We start from the raw sequence: 19,841 nt of genomic DNA, 5'->3' as shown, positions 1-19,841 counted from the left end.
GTCATCTGTTTGGTTAAAAGCATCGATTTTGGGAAGAGAAATTAATAGTTTCAATGCGAACGGCACACAGATTACAATCTGCGATTTCTGCGTGATTATAACATGTGAAAACATCAACGCGTGCGTAATATCATTTTACGCTGGGAAAAACGCGCAGTTTGATCGTGGCCGCGTGACCGGTCCATAGTTCATTTCCATGGACCGGTCCATAGTTCATTTTGCGGACATAGTTAATTCAATGACTGCACTTTCAACCAATCAGATGACAGGAATCTATATATGGAGGTATATAATGGCGTATGGTGATTTTTGGTCATTTTTTTGAAAATTGGCACATATGTTTTTAATGATGTTCTCTTTAATTTTTTCTAAGTCTCATCAGTCATAATTAGCTAATTAATTAGTAATTAATTAATTAAATGTGGCGTATAGTTACAAAGTGACATTTTTTGTATTCCATAGTGGCGTATCGACCATACGCCACTTTTTATACACATTTTTATAATTATGAAATATCGGCAAAAATGAAAAACATCGTATGTCATAGTATACAAATATTGACTGCTATGAGGGGCATGGTTAAAATTATAGGCCCAAGGTGATCTCAAAACCATGACTAGGGGGCATAGTCATGGTTTTGAGATCACCGCAGGCCTATAATTTTAACCATGCCCCGAATAAAAAGCAGTCAATATTTGTTTTATATACCAAATCTTAAGATTCTTGTCATCTGTTTGGTTAAAAGCATCGATTTTGGGAAGAGAAATTAATAGTTTCAATGCGAACGGCACACAGATTACAATCTGCAATTTCTGCGTAATTATAACGTGTGAAAACATTAACGCGTGCGTAACATCATTTTACGCTGGGAAAAACGTGCAGTTTGATTGTGACGCACGTGACCGGTCCATAGTTCATTTCCATGGACCGGTCCATAGTTCATTTTGTGGGCATAGTTAATTCAATGACTGCACTTTCAACCAATCAGATGACAGGAATCTATATATGAGGTATATAATGGCGTACGTATCGGACCTATCGCCAATATGGAATACTGAATCTACTTACGAAAAGTAACGCCATAGGGATTACACGGCGACGAGGTGGCGTCACGTTAACGTTAGGTTAGGGTATTGCGTTTTGTTTGTTTTCCATAGTGACATATAGTTTTATTTTCAGTTTGCCAGCAATAGTATGTATTTATTTCTTTTGAAAAATATATAACAATAAAATCTATTTAGTTTACTACAGAAATTTCACATCATTTACAAAATATAATGAATGTCTGATTTACACAACTTCGATTTTAAATTGGCATTTCTTCAAACCCGATTTTCTCTCGAAGTTGTTTATTCATGGGCGCCCACTATACGCCACTATGGAATACAGACGACGACATAATAAATGCACTCAAATCAAATAGGTTGATGACAACATTTGATTGAATGGACTGCACTAGGGGCTTTACCCCTGGACCCCAACAGGACCCTTAAGGCAGGCCCCTGGACCCCACCCATTCCACTCATTAATTATCTTTCTTAAACACTTGAGAACAATCCTGCAATCTTATTGGTTCTTACCCATGTGATATGACACGATATCACACGGGTCAGCGCGAGTTCATCGACGCGATACACATACTCGCTATTTGAACCAATCGGAGGCACATAGCAACAACAGGACTGATCGAGTTTAAGCCCTAGGTATTTCCTTGCAAAATGTAGGATTTAATTTGATTAAAATTTGTAATACTTATGATATTTACAAGCCGACGACGGATGTCGGCTTGTTCTGTCTCTTCTCAATTCTTTCTTCTTACAAGCCGACGACGGATGTCGGCTTGTTCTGTCTCTTCTTAATTCTTCTTCTTTCTTTCTTTCTTTCTTCTGGCAACCAATCAACTGCATCTAGCTTCGCAAAGGATTGACAGATTTCAACCAAAGTTGACCCAAATGACCACTGGGCTAGGCCAAACCTTCCATTTGACTTTGACCTCGCTGTGACCTTTGACCTAGCTATAATGGTCAAAAATGTGATTTCAAAAAAAATGCTACTCCTTCCACAAATTTCATGCAATGATCATGTGACTCATGCATATGAATCAACATGTGGCAGTGCTTAAAACTTCCTAAAAAGAATTGAGGTCAAAGGTCATTAAGGGGGTCATTTCCGGTCTGAAAGCTAAAAATATCACTGTCTTTACAAAATATATAGCAGAGAGTCGCCATTAGCACACATGCATTGCTACTAGCCAGGGTCTTTAGGATGCCTACAGGTTTGGGGTCAAAGGTCATTAAGGGGTTACTTCCGGTCAAAAACCAAAAATGTTCAAAAAATTTTATCTCAAAATGTAAACAGACCAGAATAATATAACCAACATACATGAATTAGTGTTCCCTGATGTATGCATGGTATTTTTATTTTGGGGGTCAAAGGTCATTAAGGGGTCACTTCCTGTTTTTAGCTGAATAACTTCAAGAATTTTTATCTCAAGAACTGAACATGTTAGAATTTTTAATTAAAATTGGAACAATGCATTTTGTCGGTGTACATAAGGTTTTTTTTACATTGAGGTCAAAGGTCATTAAAGGGGTCAAAAGGTCAATCAAAATTTTTCAAAAAATCAAAATCGATGTATAAGTTCGATTAAGCTGAAATTCACCAGGAATATTTCTTATGACATCCTAAGCACAGTGCAAGAGCAGTTGACCCCATCCGTAACCCAGGGGTCAAGTTATAGGGGTCAAATTGCGGCTTGTATTCAGCGTCTGTTGACTCTAGTTCTTTCTTCTTCTTTCTTTCTTCTGGCAACCAATCAACTGCATCTAGCTTCGCAAAGGATTGACAGATTTCAACCAAAGTTGACCCAAATGACCACTGGGCTAGGCCAAACCTTCCATTTGACTTTGACCTCGCTGTGACCTTTGACCTAGCTATAATGGTCAAAAATGAAAAAAAAAAAAAAATGCTACTCCTTCCACAAATTTCATGCAATGATCATGTGACTCATGCATATGAATCAACATGTGGCAGTGCTTAAAACTTCCTAAAAGAATTGAGGTCAAAGGTCATTAAGGGGGTCATTTCCGTCTGAAAGCTAAAAATATTCAAAAAATCACTGTCTTTACAAAATATATAGCAGAGAGTCGCCATTAGCACACATGCATTGCTACTAGCCAGGGTCTTTAGGATGCCTACAGGTTTGGGGTCAAAGGTCATTAAGGGGTTACTTCGGTCAAAACCAAAAATGTTCAAAAATTTTTATCTCAAAATGTAAACAGACCAGAATAATATAACCAACATACATGAATTAGTGTTCCCTGATGTATGCATGGTATTTTGGGGGTCAAAGGTCATTAAGGGGTCACTTCCTGTTTTTAGCTGAATAACTTCAAGAATTTTTATCTCAAGAACTGAACATGTTAGAATTTTTTAATTAAAATTGGAACAATGCATTTTGTCGGTGTACATAAGGTTTTTTTACATTGAGGTCAAAGGTCATTAAAGGGGTCAAAAGGTCAATCAAAATTTTCAAAAATCAAAATCCATGTATAAGTTCCGATTAAGCTGAAATTCACCAGGAATATTTCTTATGACATCCTAAGCACAGTGCAAGAGCAGTTGACCCCATCCGTAACCCAGGGGTCAAGTTATAGGGGTCAAATTGCGGCTTGTATTCAGCGTCTGTTGACTCTAGTTTTATTTGAATTGAAGTGTTTAAGAATTAGAATAAAGGTATTGTTTTTAGCCGGTGTCATGCATCTATCGTCTCATATAACACGTGCGACATCATTCTTTTTGGCATAAAACAACTCGTAAAATAATGATGTCGTCCGTGTTATATGAGACGATAGATGCACTCCAGCTGCTAAAAACAATATCTTTATTCTAAATAAATAATAAAATAAATTTTAAATAAATTTTGGATTTATAATATTCTCTAAATACAATTCAGGGTGTCCCTATTTTCAGAATTCCAATTAATTTTGGCAGGTATGCTGATGTGCCCCACAAAGAATAATGATATAAAATTGGATTGATTGAGCCCTTATTGGTCGAGTTATGAGTTTTAAAATATTGGACGAGACGTAGCCGAGTCTAATATTTTAAAACTTATAACGAGACCAATAATTATTGGGCGTAAAGCATCCAATATTATCATTATTATGTGTTGGATCCAATATTTTTACACACTTGGATTCATCAAAACATAATGTGCAAAGGTGGGTGACTGACCCCTTTAACAATATCAAAACAAATGGTTCAAAATTTCAAAATAATGGGACAAGGGAAGAAGAACAAATGCATTTTGTGTTGTAACAAATAATCACATGGCATTTCTCATTACAAATGAATCCAATCTCTTTTATCCGGCCGGCCACAATGGGACCAAGCACAGACAGATAAGTGAATTATGTGGAATTTTTTGATGAATTCCACATAATTCACTTATCTGTCTGTGCTTGGTTTTATGTTTTGATGAATTCAAGAGTGTGAAAAAATGAGAGACTTTTCGCCCAATATTTTTTGGTCTCACTTTGAGTTTTAAAATATTGGATGAGATCCATGGGGTCAGTCGATCTAATTTTATGTCAGTATGGTGTAATATAACACTGAGATATGGTATCAGTTATGTTCACCCCTGTATATCCTAAAGAAAGACCAATATGTTAAAATTAAAACAACAAACAACCAGTCCCTGTACCCTTTACTGATTTAGGACCTTATTTATTGAAATTGCTTGAGAATTAAAGAAACGGTGATCTAAAACCTAAGGAACAAAATCAAAGGATGCACTTTTATGGTCAATGAAAGCATGATGCTAGTTTTAATGTGAATAATCAATGGAAAGCACAATGTTTTTGTTTTTTTTATCTTTCACAGAGCCAAAAGGCTCTGTCATTTATTGCATCAAGTCATACAAAGAAAATATATCACAATAAAAAATAAGAATGCAATATAACTGAAATAAGCACATGAACGACGAAACATCCGATTATATTTACACTAATCAATGGAAACCACTGCGGCACTAGTTCTCTTGTTCGAGAATGCTTTGTGTACAATTCAGTAGGGCATGCAATTGAGCAACTTTTGAATTTGCATCTTCCTTGGGTATTTGGATCAGCATGTCTTGAATGATTTCAACAAATTAGATCTTTTAAGATTAAAAATCCGAGCTAAAAGATGCAACTATTGGCTGCTGGTTCGAGTTATGTCATATCTGTCTTTGTTTATGAATGAGAGCAGGGTCGGATCCAGGAATTTTTGATAAAGGGGGCGCCTTTTGGTCGAAGACGAAAAATATGTGTTAAAGGGGGTTACCCCCTCGAAAACTCAACGGTTTTGGCCCATTGTTTGCTGTTCATGGCCGAATTTGTTCCTTTTTTTTTAATTTCTTACAATTTTTGTATTTTTAAGTTACCGGCGCCTTTTGCAAGTCAAAAAATAGGGGGGGCGCGCGCCGGCTGCGCCCCCCCCCCCCAAATCCGCCCCTGGAGAGTATGATAATGTTGCACTATCTCTTCCATTCATACTAATGTCCTCTTTCAAAACTCCAATCCTTCATGATTTACATTGGCTACCTGTGAAATACTGCATTATATACAAAGTTCGATCTTCTCCTCACTAACAAATGTATTCATGGTCTTGCACCTGTCTATCTTCAAGAACTCATACAACATTATGATGTAGTCTTCGATCGTCAACACAATTTCGTCTAACTAGCTCATCATCTTTTACTCAGTATATGGTCATTGCTCATTTTCTATTGCTGCCACTGAACTCTGGAACAGTTTACCATTACATGTGAAAAACTCTCAGGCTGTTAATCAGTTTAAAACATCTCTGAAAAGTTATTTATTTGAAATTGCATAACAATGTTTTGTTATGTTTTTTGTCTATGTATAATTTGTTTAAGTAAACACCTCAAAAGAAATAAGTCCCCCTCTGAACATGTCGTCATAACATCGTAAGGTTTCGTTTTGTACCAACAAAACTAACAAAAGTCACAAAGTAGGCATATGCTTGTTAACTGCAAGGCGCAAGGAATGGAACTGACCATCTTACAACTCACTGTGCTGAGCTCTGCACCAAGGGGGTTTGCATGGCTGAATGATCAAGAATCGATACAAATTACAGTAAATGTTCACTTGGTGAGGATTTTAAAGTGCACTCAAACACATGGGGTTTTCCATTAGTAACAAGCCATGAATCAACTTTTGTGACAAGCATAGGCCTACTTTGTGACTTTTGAAAAGGGCAGTTTTTGCCTTCAATTTAGGCTCATTCAGCCCTGAAGTCATGGAAATCTCTCATTTTCACTCAGCACTTAGTAAACAGTCATATAATTATTTCAAAGTTAGTTTTGTTGGTACAAAATGAAACCTTACGATGTTATGACGACATGTTCAGAGGGGGACTTATTTCTTTTGAGGTGTTTACTTAGGGACTTTGGTGTAACATGCTATATAAGCATGGTTTATTATTATTATATATCTCCATGTTGTTTTTATTTGACAGGTAGTAGTACTAAGAATCAATGATTTTGTAGCCATTTTGGTTCAATTGAAGAGAGACTATGCCAATAATGCAATCTCTTCAAATACACCATCAACACTGACCCTGGGAAGCAGCTTCTATGTGGGAGGCATTGCTAATGGAGTTGACACTACAGTTTTGCCGGTAAGAATAAACTTATTTGGTATGTTAGGAAAATAGAAATATATACCACTACATAGGAATTGTATGCTTAACAGCTGAAACATACAGGGTGTCCCAGAAAAAAATACCGGGTGAATGAATTTGGTCATGAAAATAATATGAAAATATTGTAACTAATGGGCTATTCCAATTTAAATTCATAACCCCCTGTGGAAGACATGACCTTAATCTTCAACAGTGTGAATTTCAAATGTTGTTACCTGCATGAGTGATGCCATTTCAAATCTACACCCTCTGTGTGGGAGATTAAGGTCATATCTTCCATGGTGTATGGATGTCAACCGAAATAGCCCAATCAATATAAATGCTTGTAACTTACTTGATGACACCTCTGCACTACAGGAACTTAATAAGCCAAATCGCTATTGTAACTTCCGGTTTTTTTAGGACACTTTGCCCTTTGACCTTTCTGGAAAATTCGGGTTTTGTGCGTACAAAATATAATTAAAAACTTGTTACTAGAATAAAAACAAACTTAAAAAACATTATTATTAAATGATTTAATTATTTAAATATTTTTAATGATAACATTATGACAATAATAAATAAATTATTAATAATTACAGCAATTTTCCCGATAGGTCAAAGGACAAAGTGTCCTAAAACTGCAAAAACTGTCCCACAATGCATTGCAAACTTCCAATGCCGATTGGGCTTATTGAGAATGTTTGGAAAGCAGTCTGTTGCTATTGTAAAGTGATATCCCCACTGCTTTCGCTATTCAGCTCACAATTGGGCTACTTGGCAATCACTTACCGCTACTCAAAAAACCGTGCCGCAACTTGCCTAAAATTGGGCTACTTTGCAAAAGTCAGGTCACGGCAGTAGTTTGATGTATTTTCCTTTCAATTTAGCCGATTTATAAAGGTTTTGAGTCTCTGAGGCTCCGAATTTCAATTACAAAGGGTTTTGTGATTGATCGGTCCGTAATTTCCCATTAATTACATTTTAAGTCAAGTGCTTTTCTGCCTAATTGGGTGATTTACGTTCTATAAATTCGGGTAAACCACCTAAATATCCAGTATTGGAGTATTTTGGAAGCTTAAAAATCGGGCTACTTGAGACTCCTTTACCACGGCCTGGCGAGCCAATGTGCCGCGCCTTGGCGCTGAAAAGTTTTGGCAACACTATTGCTATTATGGCGTGTAGATTCTGCTTTACGCGAACTGTCATTTTACTGGGCCAGTTTTATATGTGATAAATTTATTCTGCATTGTCTATATTTTGTTATGCTAATAGGTTAGTGACACATTTGATGGCTGTATAAGAAAACTGGAAATAAGCTTCACAGACACTAGTCAAAGCTTGGATTTGAATTTAGGGTAAGTATTACTATAGACAGAACTACACAGTAAAACCATAAGGAAGCGAATGACAAATGATATCTGAGCACACAACACAAAGACGTTTCAGAAAACTCTTGAAGATAACAAAAGCTACAAGAAAGCAACGCAGGGACTTGCCACTGGAAAATCTCAAATTATAGCCCCGAAAGGGGGAAGACAGAAACATAATCTCAGACAGCGAACTAGTCATCAAATGGGTAGAAGAGTTCTACCAGGATCTCTACTCTAGCAAAGTCCAAATAACTCCTCCACTTATAGACGTTGAAAGTGCAGAAGAAAATACCGTAAAACCCCGTCTACAAGGATATACCTAAGAAACGCCCTCAATAAAATTGGTTGCTTTTTGTATTTGGAGTTTGAGCAAATATATACTGGCACTGGGTGGCTATGCATTCCATCTAAGTATGTTGTAACACCAATCAATTGTATTGACATAATAACGACTGTTTCAGTATATCAGGATCGTATAGCTCAATTGATAGAGCGTCAGACTTTGGAACTGAAGACATGCTGAAGAGAGCATGGTCCGGGCACCGTTCCGTTTTTCATTCTCGTTTAAATTTAACTTTTGACATGTTCTTTTTATCTTTCTTCAAATCTACCTTTCTACTTTTAATTTTAGGCGTGTTTTTTTATTTTTTTTTTTTTATAGTTTTTTTAATAGTTTTTTTAGTAATTTTGTGGTTTTATAGAAACTAGTAAAAGCATTTATTCTAAATAATAGCGAAACCCACGGTTAGACAGATGTGTTGTAAACTGTCTGTCCTCGTCTTTGCAATAAAAACCTATGTTGCACCTTTGTGCCATCCCAATTCTTGAGGAATGGTCGGTAGGGTGCGTTTTGGCTTAAGCACGATTTTGTTTCTACTTGAAATGAAATCAAAATAAATATTGTTCTGTTGCCACAATTGCAGTTTTTTCAATAAAAAAAAATAGATGAGGAATAATAATTATTCCATATTTGAATCTATTGTCCCATCAAGAATAGAGTGTCTTCAAAAACTTCATTCAATTCATCTGACAAAGGAAACTATTCTGGTCATTCAATTTTGTTTCGCTTGCACCTGTTATATCACAGGCGTTGGTAGAGAGGCACACTTCTCTTGTCTTCACCGAAGTAGTGATGTAAACACTAACATGATTAATTACCATAGCTAGCAATGGACATACACTATTTTTTGTTCCACTTGAACCCATACTCATAGGCTATTCGCTGTCGATGTGGCGTAATTAATCGGATTAACTACCATAGCAATTGATGAATACAATTTCGAATATATAGCCCTGCACTTCATCGTTCACGTGGCACCTATGCATTGAACCATAGTTGTCAAAGAAATGCTAATCACTCGCCATGTAAGATTAGTATTTATGAAAAGAGTGGTATTCAATCTATGTTTGGTGACATACGCGGGTGATTAGTGCAATCTGGTTGATGGTAGTTATTGCGATTATTACGTCACTTCGACAACAGTAATTGTTGTATAAACGAATCCAACAAGCCAAGTGATGGTCAGTATTTATTCGGCCATTATACGCTGATGAAGTTACGTAATTAATCGGATTAATTACCATAGCAATAGGTGACAACAATTTTGAACATATCGCGCTGCGCTACAAGCAGGTTACACTCATCACCTGTACTGTGTATGTCTGCAATAATAGATTGAATACAATACTGGTCTTTTCAAAGATACTAATCTTACAGGTGCAGCATGATATGGTTCAATGAAGAGGTACCGCCTGAACGTATCAGTGTATAACGCGTATATTCAAAAATTGTTTTCACCTATTGCTATGGTAGTTAATCCGATTATTACGTAACCGCCAGCGTATTGGAATAAAACAGAAGGATGTGAGTTCATAAGGGCAATGTCGGGGATTATAGGTCACAATCGATGTGGAGAGATGAGAGGTCCGACCAACAGCCATAGCGAATGGTTCATGTTCAACTAATTCCAGCGGACGGTCTGTGCACGGAATAGGTCTGTGGCTAGTAAGGAATCGTCTTTGACCACATGCGCAGATCTGTCTCGTCAGGAAGATATTTAATATCCCGAATTTATAATAGGCCTATGCCTACCAGTTCCATCGTATAACCGATCTGCTAGAGAATATTTGTTACCATGTTTAATAAATTCGTATTTATAGTATAATAAAATGTAGCCAAATGTATATTATGTGTCACACGGTTTTCTGCTGAACCACTAGCAGGCTATGTTACCACATCTATGACAATGACAAAGGTGAATTTTGATGATTTTTACGATCGTCCGGATGAGCAAATCACTAAATGGGTCTTTAGTTACCTCCTCTCCTTATCCTGCCAATATTATATGAATCAAAGAAAAATAAAGAAAAATAAAATTAAACAAGAAAAAAAAGACAAATAAAAGAAACAATAAAAGAAAAACAATAGAATAAATTAAACTAAATATGAAAAAAAAATGATCACGAAAGGAGTCTTTAGAAAATGCAAGAAAATATAAATGAAAAGTTTGAACAATATTTTGTTTATAAAAGTTTGTGTGACCGTGATGAGGCTCGAACTCACCATCTTCCGATCTAAAGAACCAAAGTCTTATGCCTTGCCAAGTGAGCTATGCTCGTGAGATGCTAAATAAAGATAAAATAATACATTGTATACCTGCTTGTGTCGGTAAATGATTTGCTCAAATTCCATAATGATATAATATTGTGGAGGGCGCTAGCGTGAAATATGCTATCATCACAGTCGCTTCTATTCCTTATAGACGGGTTTCTACGGTATACCACCGATTGGAGAGGATGAAGTTGAAAAATTTCTCAATGACATGAAAAGAGGTGTGTTTACATGGTTGTGGACAAATCAGCTTTTATACGCGTGTGTACATGCCCCGCAAGATTAGGCTAGCGTGCAAAATCCAACATGATATTACTTTCAACTTGAGACAAGACAAACTTTAGTTGTTGTTTTTTGTTAATTGGCTATGCCTATGTGATTTTTTTTACCGTAAAAAATTATCTTGTGCTGGGTGCCATTTATTGGGCTGTGAATGTGGTCCAGGAAACTATTCCATGTCGGTACATTTTGCTATTGTGTCATTTGGATAACTGCTTGGTTACTGACACGTGTTCAGCGTAGAGTATTGAAGTAAAACCTGTGCCGAAGTAAATATGAGGTGTTTCCTGCATGTACTTTTGGCCCTTGAACATGGATGAAGCAACCTCTTCAATATAAAGTCTACACCTACAAGGCTTTATCCATTTTCAAGGGCCAAAAGTAAATATGAGGTGTTTCCTGCATGTACTTTTGGCCCTTGAACATGGATGAAGCAACCTCTTCAATATAAAGTCTACACCTACAAGGCTTTATCCATGTTCAAGGGCCAAAAGTACATATGTGACCCCTCAGCACAACTGAGCCCTGAAGTCGCCAATCATCATTTTTGAGATATTCAACCAAAATATTCTGCTTGAAATTAGCTTTAAAATGATGTATATCATGTCTATAGTACTTGACATTTAAGTAGTGAAAATCAATAAAACAGTCATAAATCCTTTGTTTCCTATTGTTTATTGTTAAGTTCGATGGAGCATATCTCAATAGTGGCACTGGCGACATCCGGGCTCAGTTGTGCTGAAGGGTCACATATGAGGTTTTTCCCGCCCAGTGACGATATGCCGTGCTGCTTATTAATTAATCAAGCAGGTGTTCACATGAAATAAATGAACAAAATAACTTAGTGGTATACTGTCGATGTTTCAGTGGTGTCATATATCAACTTGGCCTAATATGTTTAATACATTTTTTTCAGGCAACCTACTGCCAGCAGAGGTGTACAGTCATGTATACAAAATGATATAGAGCCAGGGGCAAGTTTCAGTGGAGTGGGGTCATGGATTCAACTAGGTAAGTAATTAGTGGTTAATAACTGCATATCGGTTATTTGGAGGGCATTGTGAAAAATGCCCGACATATTACTGATGCAAAGTTATTAACCTCATTCATAACCCTCACTTTCATCTCTTCACTTTACAAAATAACACACAATTTTCCTCAAAAAATAAACAATTTTTACGTTTTGCCTTTCCAAAAATCGATCAGGCTAAAACAATAACAAAAGTGCGAATCACAATCTGTGCAAATATGGTAGCACGCAATCCAAATACGGCGACCGGCGCTCTTGCAATTTGTTCGACGCACAACACGTCGCGCATACCGGGTTTGAAAATGATGAATATCTCCCGTAAATGATTTCGTATAAAGAAACCAGATGTGGTTCCTTGCACTTGAATATATATTTTAACAGATATGATAGTCGTTAGTTTGCGCTTTGAGATAGCTTGCATCTTGAGTCAAAAACTGACAATAATTTTGATTTATATGTGCTGAATTATATAGCGCAGTGTATAGGCCAATCGTGAAGGTAGTCTAAAACCATATGACCTATGGTGTACCATGCTCGACTAACACACAGCGAGGACAGTAACCGGACTAATCGGGGCTATTGTCAGTAGCCTTAGTCAGATGTCCTACGGCCCATGATGTGACACAAAACTATTAAACAGGTCGATATAAAATGGCTATGCATGGCGGTGGATTCAACCTACCATGGCGATTTCTGCCATGAAGATATCGGGGCGATGACACTGTGTAGGGTTAAGTCAGGGTATTTTATATGTTAGGGTCAGGGATATTAAGGATAGGGTTATTGTCTCGCGTGAACTATGTTAAGAGGGAGACTTAGTAATCACTATGGTGTGTGTGTGTGTGTTTGGAAAAGCTTGTGAACATGGCATCTTAAGAACCGTACGTAAGTGCTATGATGTTGAAACTTGGTAGGAGTAGCATGACCAGAAAGTCTCAACCTGATTAGATTATGTGCATTTTTTTCAAATCGGCAAATCTCGGGTTATGTCGTTTTGCCATAGCAGGGCCATAAACAGGGGATGACAGGGCAGACTACCACCTAATGTTTTCAGATGAAATTGAGAAAAAAATGAGAATTTTTGTGTCACATGTCCTCCACCTGGGTTATCTTTGTAACAAGAGGACTCGCACTCAGAGTCACAGGCAAATGTTTCTGTCATGTCTGTCACCATCCCCACCCCTTCAGTTCCATTGCCGTGGACCTATACTGGCCAAAATTTCGGACATTTCAGAATGACTTGACTGGGACAAATGCATGTGATGCGCATGAATATATGCAATGTTAATGCTTAAATGGTCAAAATAAAAAAACAGGTCCTACATATTTTTATCTAGTTTTTAAAAATTAATTTAATTTTAATTTTTAATAAAAAATCTCCTATACATTAGTAGTTATGAAACAAAGGTGCCCTATCCCCATCACCCAACAGGCTATGCCACTATCTATTGAGTGCATGGATACCGTTTGTCTTCTGTTTTGAGCAAAACATATTTGCAATTTACACATTTATTTTCTAATTCAATAATAATTGTTTCCCACAGAGAACGACTTTGAAGTTTCCGTAAACTTGGAGATTACAATCATGCTTCGGACGAGAGAGCGAGGCTCAGCACTCCTGCTGGCTGTCTCTGCCAGTGCGCGGAATTTCTTTGCTATAGACATCTTTGATGGTAGTGTGAGTATTACCCATTACCTTAGATGACTCTTCATACCTTTATTTAGACTTATACTTTGATCAGCTCGTAACCGGCGGGCCTTATAACATCGCGGATTAATATCAAAATACTTTATTTTGAGAATGTTCTGGTGACGTCTCGCCAGAAGCATCACAAATAATAATTCAAGTCCAAAATTTTGTCTGTTTTCTTTAACATCCATAATATAGACCAGACAGGCACGGTGGCTCAGTGGTTACGGCCTTGGACTCATAATCTGAGAGCTTGCTTGATGTGCATGGGTTCGAGTCCCCATCCCACCACCGTGTTGCGCCCTTGGGCAAGGCGCTTTTCCTCGCTTGCCTCACCCCACCCAGGTGCAATGGGAAGCTGTTAGGGGTTGTCGCAGTCGTTGTACTGATGAATCCTGCGCCAATTGTAGGCTGCAAACGTGGTTCCGACATATTCTAATGACGGCGGAATAAATGTAAAGCGCTTTGAGGCTGTTTACGGCATAAAGCACTATATAGATATCTACATTTATTTTATTTTATTTTAACTATAATAGCACTCTTCACATGGGTCTACTTTTCAGCGTAGTGGTAAAAGCCTAACATTTCCCGCCTATTACGAGCTGATCAAACTATAAATCCTTATTCCAGAAAAATACAGCACTAATATTTTTGTATTCAAAAAATATTATCCTGTTTTGCCAAATGAAACATATCTAAACCCTAATCCTTTAGTTAGTTCTAACTGGCAATGAAAGTCAAATTTTTATTTTTGGTCAATTTTTAGAAATGAGGGCCAAAAAACATGCACTTTTAGGGTATTTTTCATCTGCTGTGACAATCAAGCCCAAAGATGTGTACAAAGACTAATTTCATGTTATACATTCTAAATTTTAGAAAACACATTTTCTAATCTTTTTCATAACCCAAAACATAAAATATTAACATTATGAGCTAACTCTTAGCCTATACTCAAGATTTTGCATGCTTATTAGACTTTATAGCCAAGTCAAAATTTCCCTCAAAAATTTAGCGTTGTATTTTTTTTGGAATGGGGAGTAGAGTTACAGTATCTTGATTGCTAGGTGTTTATCACTGTACCCATAGACCCTGTAATTTTTTCTTAGGGCTCATATTAAAATATTGAAGGCAGGATTCCCCTCGCTAAGCGAGCGCCTCAGGAAAGCTCGGTCATAAAACGGATGGATTATATGCATCAGTGATACACTCTGCCGTTTGAAGTGGTCTGGTGACAAGGATTATAATAAAAGTTTATCAAAGACTGGCAATTTGATTGATTGTTGAACTAATTGAACTAATCTGCTCATCGCACAACCCAGGAAAGCGTGCTCCTAATTTAAGTGGCTAATTGCAGTGTTATAATCACACAGGATTTTAACAAAAGAAGACTAGCACAGGAAAGCTGCAGGATGGCGCACACCTTCCTGTGTAAGGGAATTTCAATATGAGCCCTTAAGGCATTGTAGCTACTGCGAGAATGCTATTTCAATCTTAACTTTATTTCAAAGGAGAATGGTACCATTTTTTTTATCAATTTTTATCATAAAAATTTAATATATAGAGGAGACAAAAGCTGATAAATGCCATTATGTTTCAAGGCCACCAATATACACACTTATAATGCTAGCTTTGAATTCACACCTACTTTAAACATTCTAAAAGTAGTACATAATTTTTTTTTTTTTTTTAATTTTTTACATTTCTATGAATTATATTAGAGTTTACATCTGGACTCTTCTTGTGCTATTTCTAATGTTTTTTGCTTAAAAATGGCTCTGATTAAAAAGTGTAACAACAGACGATGGTGGACGACATTATTCAATGTGGCAACAGCCAAAAGCGTAAACAAAACAGACAATATGACGGCAACACTGCCTGCACGTTGGACGCAATTATTTTTTCCCGAGCCAAGATGCGTTTTTTAGCTCTATTGGCCCCATTACAGAAAAAAAAAATGCACAAAATATATTTCCCAGTGCAATGTATACATTTTCACATGAAAATAGATAATTTTAGATTCAAAGAAAAAAGAAGAAGAAATTTTTTAAATTATTGCAGGGATGGGGAATCGATCTCGGGACCCTCTGCGTGGGAGGCGAGACTCGTAACCATTACACCACGCAATCGCATTGATACACATGGGGAAATTTTCAGTATATATCGTAACATATCGTGCGTTATTCATACGAAAAATTTAAAAAAACAGTACTTACAATGAGGTTCATTGTCGAACCTCAACGGATTTAGACTGATAAAATAGTGCTTGATAACATCATGCATACACTTTTGGAATTATTTGAGACATTTTTGTGTTTACGTGTAAAACCAATGACGACGTCAAAATTCAGTCAATCTTGGCCGGCCCCCCCTGTGTAACAACTTCAAATAACCTAAAAACATTTACTTTTGATACTTCACAATGGAAATGATTGGTTAATGCATTCACCTGTCAAGTGATATCGCTCTGAAGTTCAGATTTCTTCAACTCGCAAAAGCAACGTCGTTTTTGCCTCAGCGCATTGTATCAATTGATCAGCTTGACGCTCTGAAAACGGAAGTAAACATTGAGCATGCGTGAGAATTGCTTTTTTGCAAATTCAGCTTCAGAAAGATGAGTAATACATAATTCTGTTACCTATTTGTGACCGTATCTGAATCTATTATAGGATTAAACACAAACAATATCATATTTTGAGTAATTCAACAACTTTTGATATGCATTTTTCCGACATTCAGAATAGATACAATTAAAATATATCACCCTTAATGTTGCTCTGAAACAGGTGCGTGTGGCTGTTGGTCACCAGACTGAGCCGGCTTACTTTGTACGTTCCAGCCAGATGTCCAGTCTGTATGACATATGTAACGGCAGGTCACATGAGATCACAGTCAAGTATACGTCTAGTCAGTTACAACTTACGGTTGATGGCAAGATGGATACAACAACCTTAGCAGACACACCTGTGATCACTAGTAGCCCATTGTTCATTGGAGGTGTACCAGGTAAGTTAACATACCAAGGGCTCAGTTCAACATTGCCAGCCAGTGGCATACCGTGGCCGCTCCTACACCGGGGGGCTGAAGAAAATTCAATTTTGCTGCCCCTTCATCAACAGCCCGGAAAAGGTTGACCCAAGTTTTTTTTTCGGTGGTTTGAAAAAGTGAAGAGCAAAAAAAAAAAAAAAGGATTATAGGAGCTATTGCCCTAAAAGCAACACAATTTGAGGTATAGTACCATTTTTTCAAAAATGTCAATTTTTTCCACCCTTTTTTCTTTTTGAATTCTTTTTGCAGCCCCTTCGGTTTGCCGCCCCTTCTTCTTCCGCCGCCCCCTCGTTTTTACCCCCCCAAATACGCGCATGCCAGCCTGGTGAACTAGCAAAGAGTTATGTCCAATTCTTTTAACCCTATAAAACCACAGACCAGTAAAGTATAGCCTTAGCTGCAACTGACCCAAATTGCTATTGCAACACAGACCTGATGGGGGTTCTTTTAAGAGTTTGGTTTGTGTAGGAATGTGCCACAGATAATTTGAAAGAGAACCCATCACCTTGGTCTGGGGCGGACATTTTAAAAATGAATTTAGAAGAGCAGCAACAACATCACTTGCATTACATTCCACATGTTAAATCTACATAATATGCAAAATTTGAGGAAATTCGCACGAGTCCGTTTTATTTTAGAGCCATTTGTCTATAACTGGTCTTTACATGTAGCCCTATGGAGAGAGTGCCCGTTGAGGGCGCTATAACCCCCATTTTAGGAACAAAAATGTGATTTAAAAAAAACGGACGCGTGCGAATTTTCTAAAATTTTCAGAGTATGTAGTATGAACATGTAGAAATATAATCAAGTTGTTGTCCTACCTGCTCTCCTCCGAAAAAATAAAAAGTCCTATACCTCAATGATAATGAAACCTAGGTGCCATCCATGTACCAATTGGACCCATCGCTATACCAAAATTTAAATTTGTTGGCCAAATTTACTGCAAATTACAAACTTAAATTTTTTGCAAATTTCAAAATTTTGGCTACAGTTAGGCAGAATTGGGTTATTTTTTTGTCAAATTTGGGATCACATGAAGAACGTCAGTCTGTAGTACATTGGTTGGCAGATGCTTCTGAATTGTAACCGTTCAGTCTTCATTTTCATTACTCATTTCCCAAGATGCCAAATCATAAAGACTCAGGGACATATAAGAGACCGGCATTAGAAATATTTCTCCTTTCCATTTTGTTTTACAGATCCTACCAGCATCTCAATTGGTGGTATGTCAACTAACCCCTTCCTTGGTTGTATCCAGGCTTTGACCATCAATGGTGTAAGTCGTGATTTGGGAAGGAATGTCAACAAGGCTGGTATTAGCACCGGTTGCCCTCTGCCACACATATAATGGGCTATTCCATCTCAAATCCACATTCCCTCTGTGGAAGATTAAACCCAAGTCTTCCACAGAGGGAGTATGAGTTTAAAATAGAATAGACAATTGGGTAACTTCCATTTTCAAATATTCACTCCAGCTGTGGAAAGGTAAAGCCATATTACAGGGGGAGTATGAGTTTCAAAATAATTAACCTCCCTATATAGCAAATTCCATTTGAAAAACATATTCCCTCTGTGAAATACTTTTTTTTACATCTTCCACATGGGTATGGTATTTTTTTCTTTAAATGGAAGCCCAATAGACCACCTCATCATTGTAAATTTATCTCTGTTTGTACACACCACTTGAAATTAGTGCCTTTTTCCTAGGCACCAAGACACTTCAAATGTCTCAAAAGTTATAGATGCAAGTACTTGTTAGTGAACTTCAGATGGGCCAATTAGGTACTTGACTAGTGTATATGCCATATAATGGTTGTTGGAAAACTGAAATAATATAAAGAGAATGGTATACATGTTCTATATTTGATGCGATCAAGCAAAATCAGTTGGAACTCGGGAAAAAGTAAATTTGCAGTTTCTTATAGGAGAGTAAAATTCATTTACAAAGCTGGATTTTGCAGAAACCCCCATTGAAATTGAATAACCAGTTCCAAAGATAGGAGCAATTAAAGAGTTTCCAAAACACAGGAAACAAAAGGAAATATTTCCTTTGTTTGGCTATATCTCAAAATCAATATTTCTGAGTTCCGACTGATTTTGCTTGATTGCATCACAAATGTTAAAGCCATAATGTACAATCTTATAATATGTGACACATAATCTGCTCCATGGGGGCCAAAGAAGGTATTTTTTTAAATCGAGTTCCTAAAATTATTACCCTATACAAACATTAGGCTATCATATGCTGAAAACATTAAAAGGCTGGTTTACTTGATTCTAAAGTTTTGTGATGTCTTTTTTCTTAAGGGGGTACTACACCCCTCGATAAATGTATGTCTATTTTTGCATTTTTCTCAAAAACTAAATAACACACTGGTAACAAAAGTTATGTATATTATAGGGGCAAGGAATCCAATTACTACACTGGAATTTCAGTGACCCAAGACAAGCGGTTTTTATTTATGATAAGAAATAAGGTACCGCTATGATGTACCTTATTTCCTGTCATATATACTGAACCGCTTGTCTTGAGTCACTGAAATTTCGGTGTAGTAATTGGAGTCCTTGCCCCAATAATATACATAACTTTTGTTACCAGTGTGTTATTAGTTTTTGAGAAAAATGTAAAAATAGTCACAAATCTACCACAGGGGTGTAGTACCCCCTTAAGTATTTTACTGGGTTTTTTTTTATCGTCATATTTTTTACCTTTATCTCAATTTCAAATTTGCCACCTTTGCCCTCCCCCTAGACCAGATCTAATCACATAATTATGAAATCATGCAATAGAACTCCATGTTGACCACCAAAATAGATTTATTTCAATATACCTTGTTATTTCGACTTAAAATGGATAGAAACTGGTTTAATAATTATTTCAACATTTTGAGTAAAAATTAACAAAATTAAAATTTGATGGAAATTGTACATTATGGCTGTCCAGTTTAATTGGCTAGTATGAAAGGTCACTAAAGCTGAAGATGTGCATGGCTGTTAATTAAGGTGACATAGTGCCTTAGTACCAAATTGGATTGTCAGTGCTCCCACTAGCGCAGGCTTGTAAATATCACCAATACATTTTTACAGAAATAGAGATGGTAGTTTTATGTTTCCTTTGGGTTTTTG

The 19,841-nt window shown here is 36.8% G+C and overlaps 1 protein-coding gene across 1 annotated transcript in view; it reads left to right on the top strand.

The window, feature by feature from the left end:
* Positions 1 to 19,077, top strand: part of LOC140158409 (laminin subunit alpha-1-like) — a 161,869-nt gene extending 142,792 nt beyond the window's left edge. The window contains 6 exon segments of the mRNA XM_072181501.1: positions 6,523 to 6,684; positions 7,963 to 8,045; positions 11,867 to 11,961; positions 13,525 to 13,658; positions 16,454 to 16,673; positions 17,915 to 19,077. Of these exon segments, the coding sequence (XP_072037602.1) occupies positions 6,523 to 6,684; positions 7,963 to 8,045; positions 11,867 to 11,961; positions 13,525 to 13,658; positions 16,454 to 16,673; positions 17,915 to 18,063 (843 nt within the window). The 3' untranslated portion in view covers positions 18,064 to 19,077.
* The last annotated feature ends 764 nt before the right edge of the window (positions 19,078 to 19,841 follow it).

This window comes from Amphiura filiformis, chromosome 8 (assembly GCF_039555335.1).
Source record: "Amphiura filiformis chromosome 8, Afil_fr2py, whole genome shotgun sequence".
Lineage (NCBI taxonomy): Eukaryota > Metazoa > Echinodermata > Ophiuroidea > Amphilepidida > Amphiuridae > Amphiura > Amphiura filiformis.
Note: the sequence above shows the minus strand (reverse complement) of the source record. Positions and strands in the feature narration are given on the sequence as shown.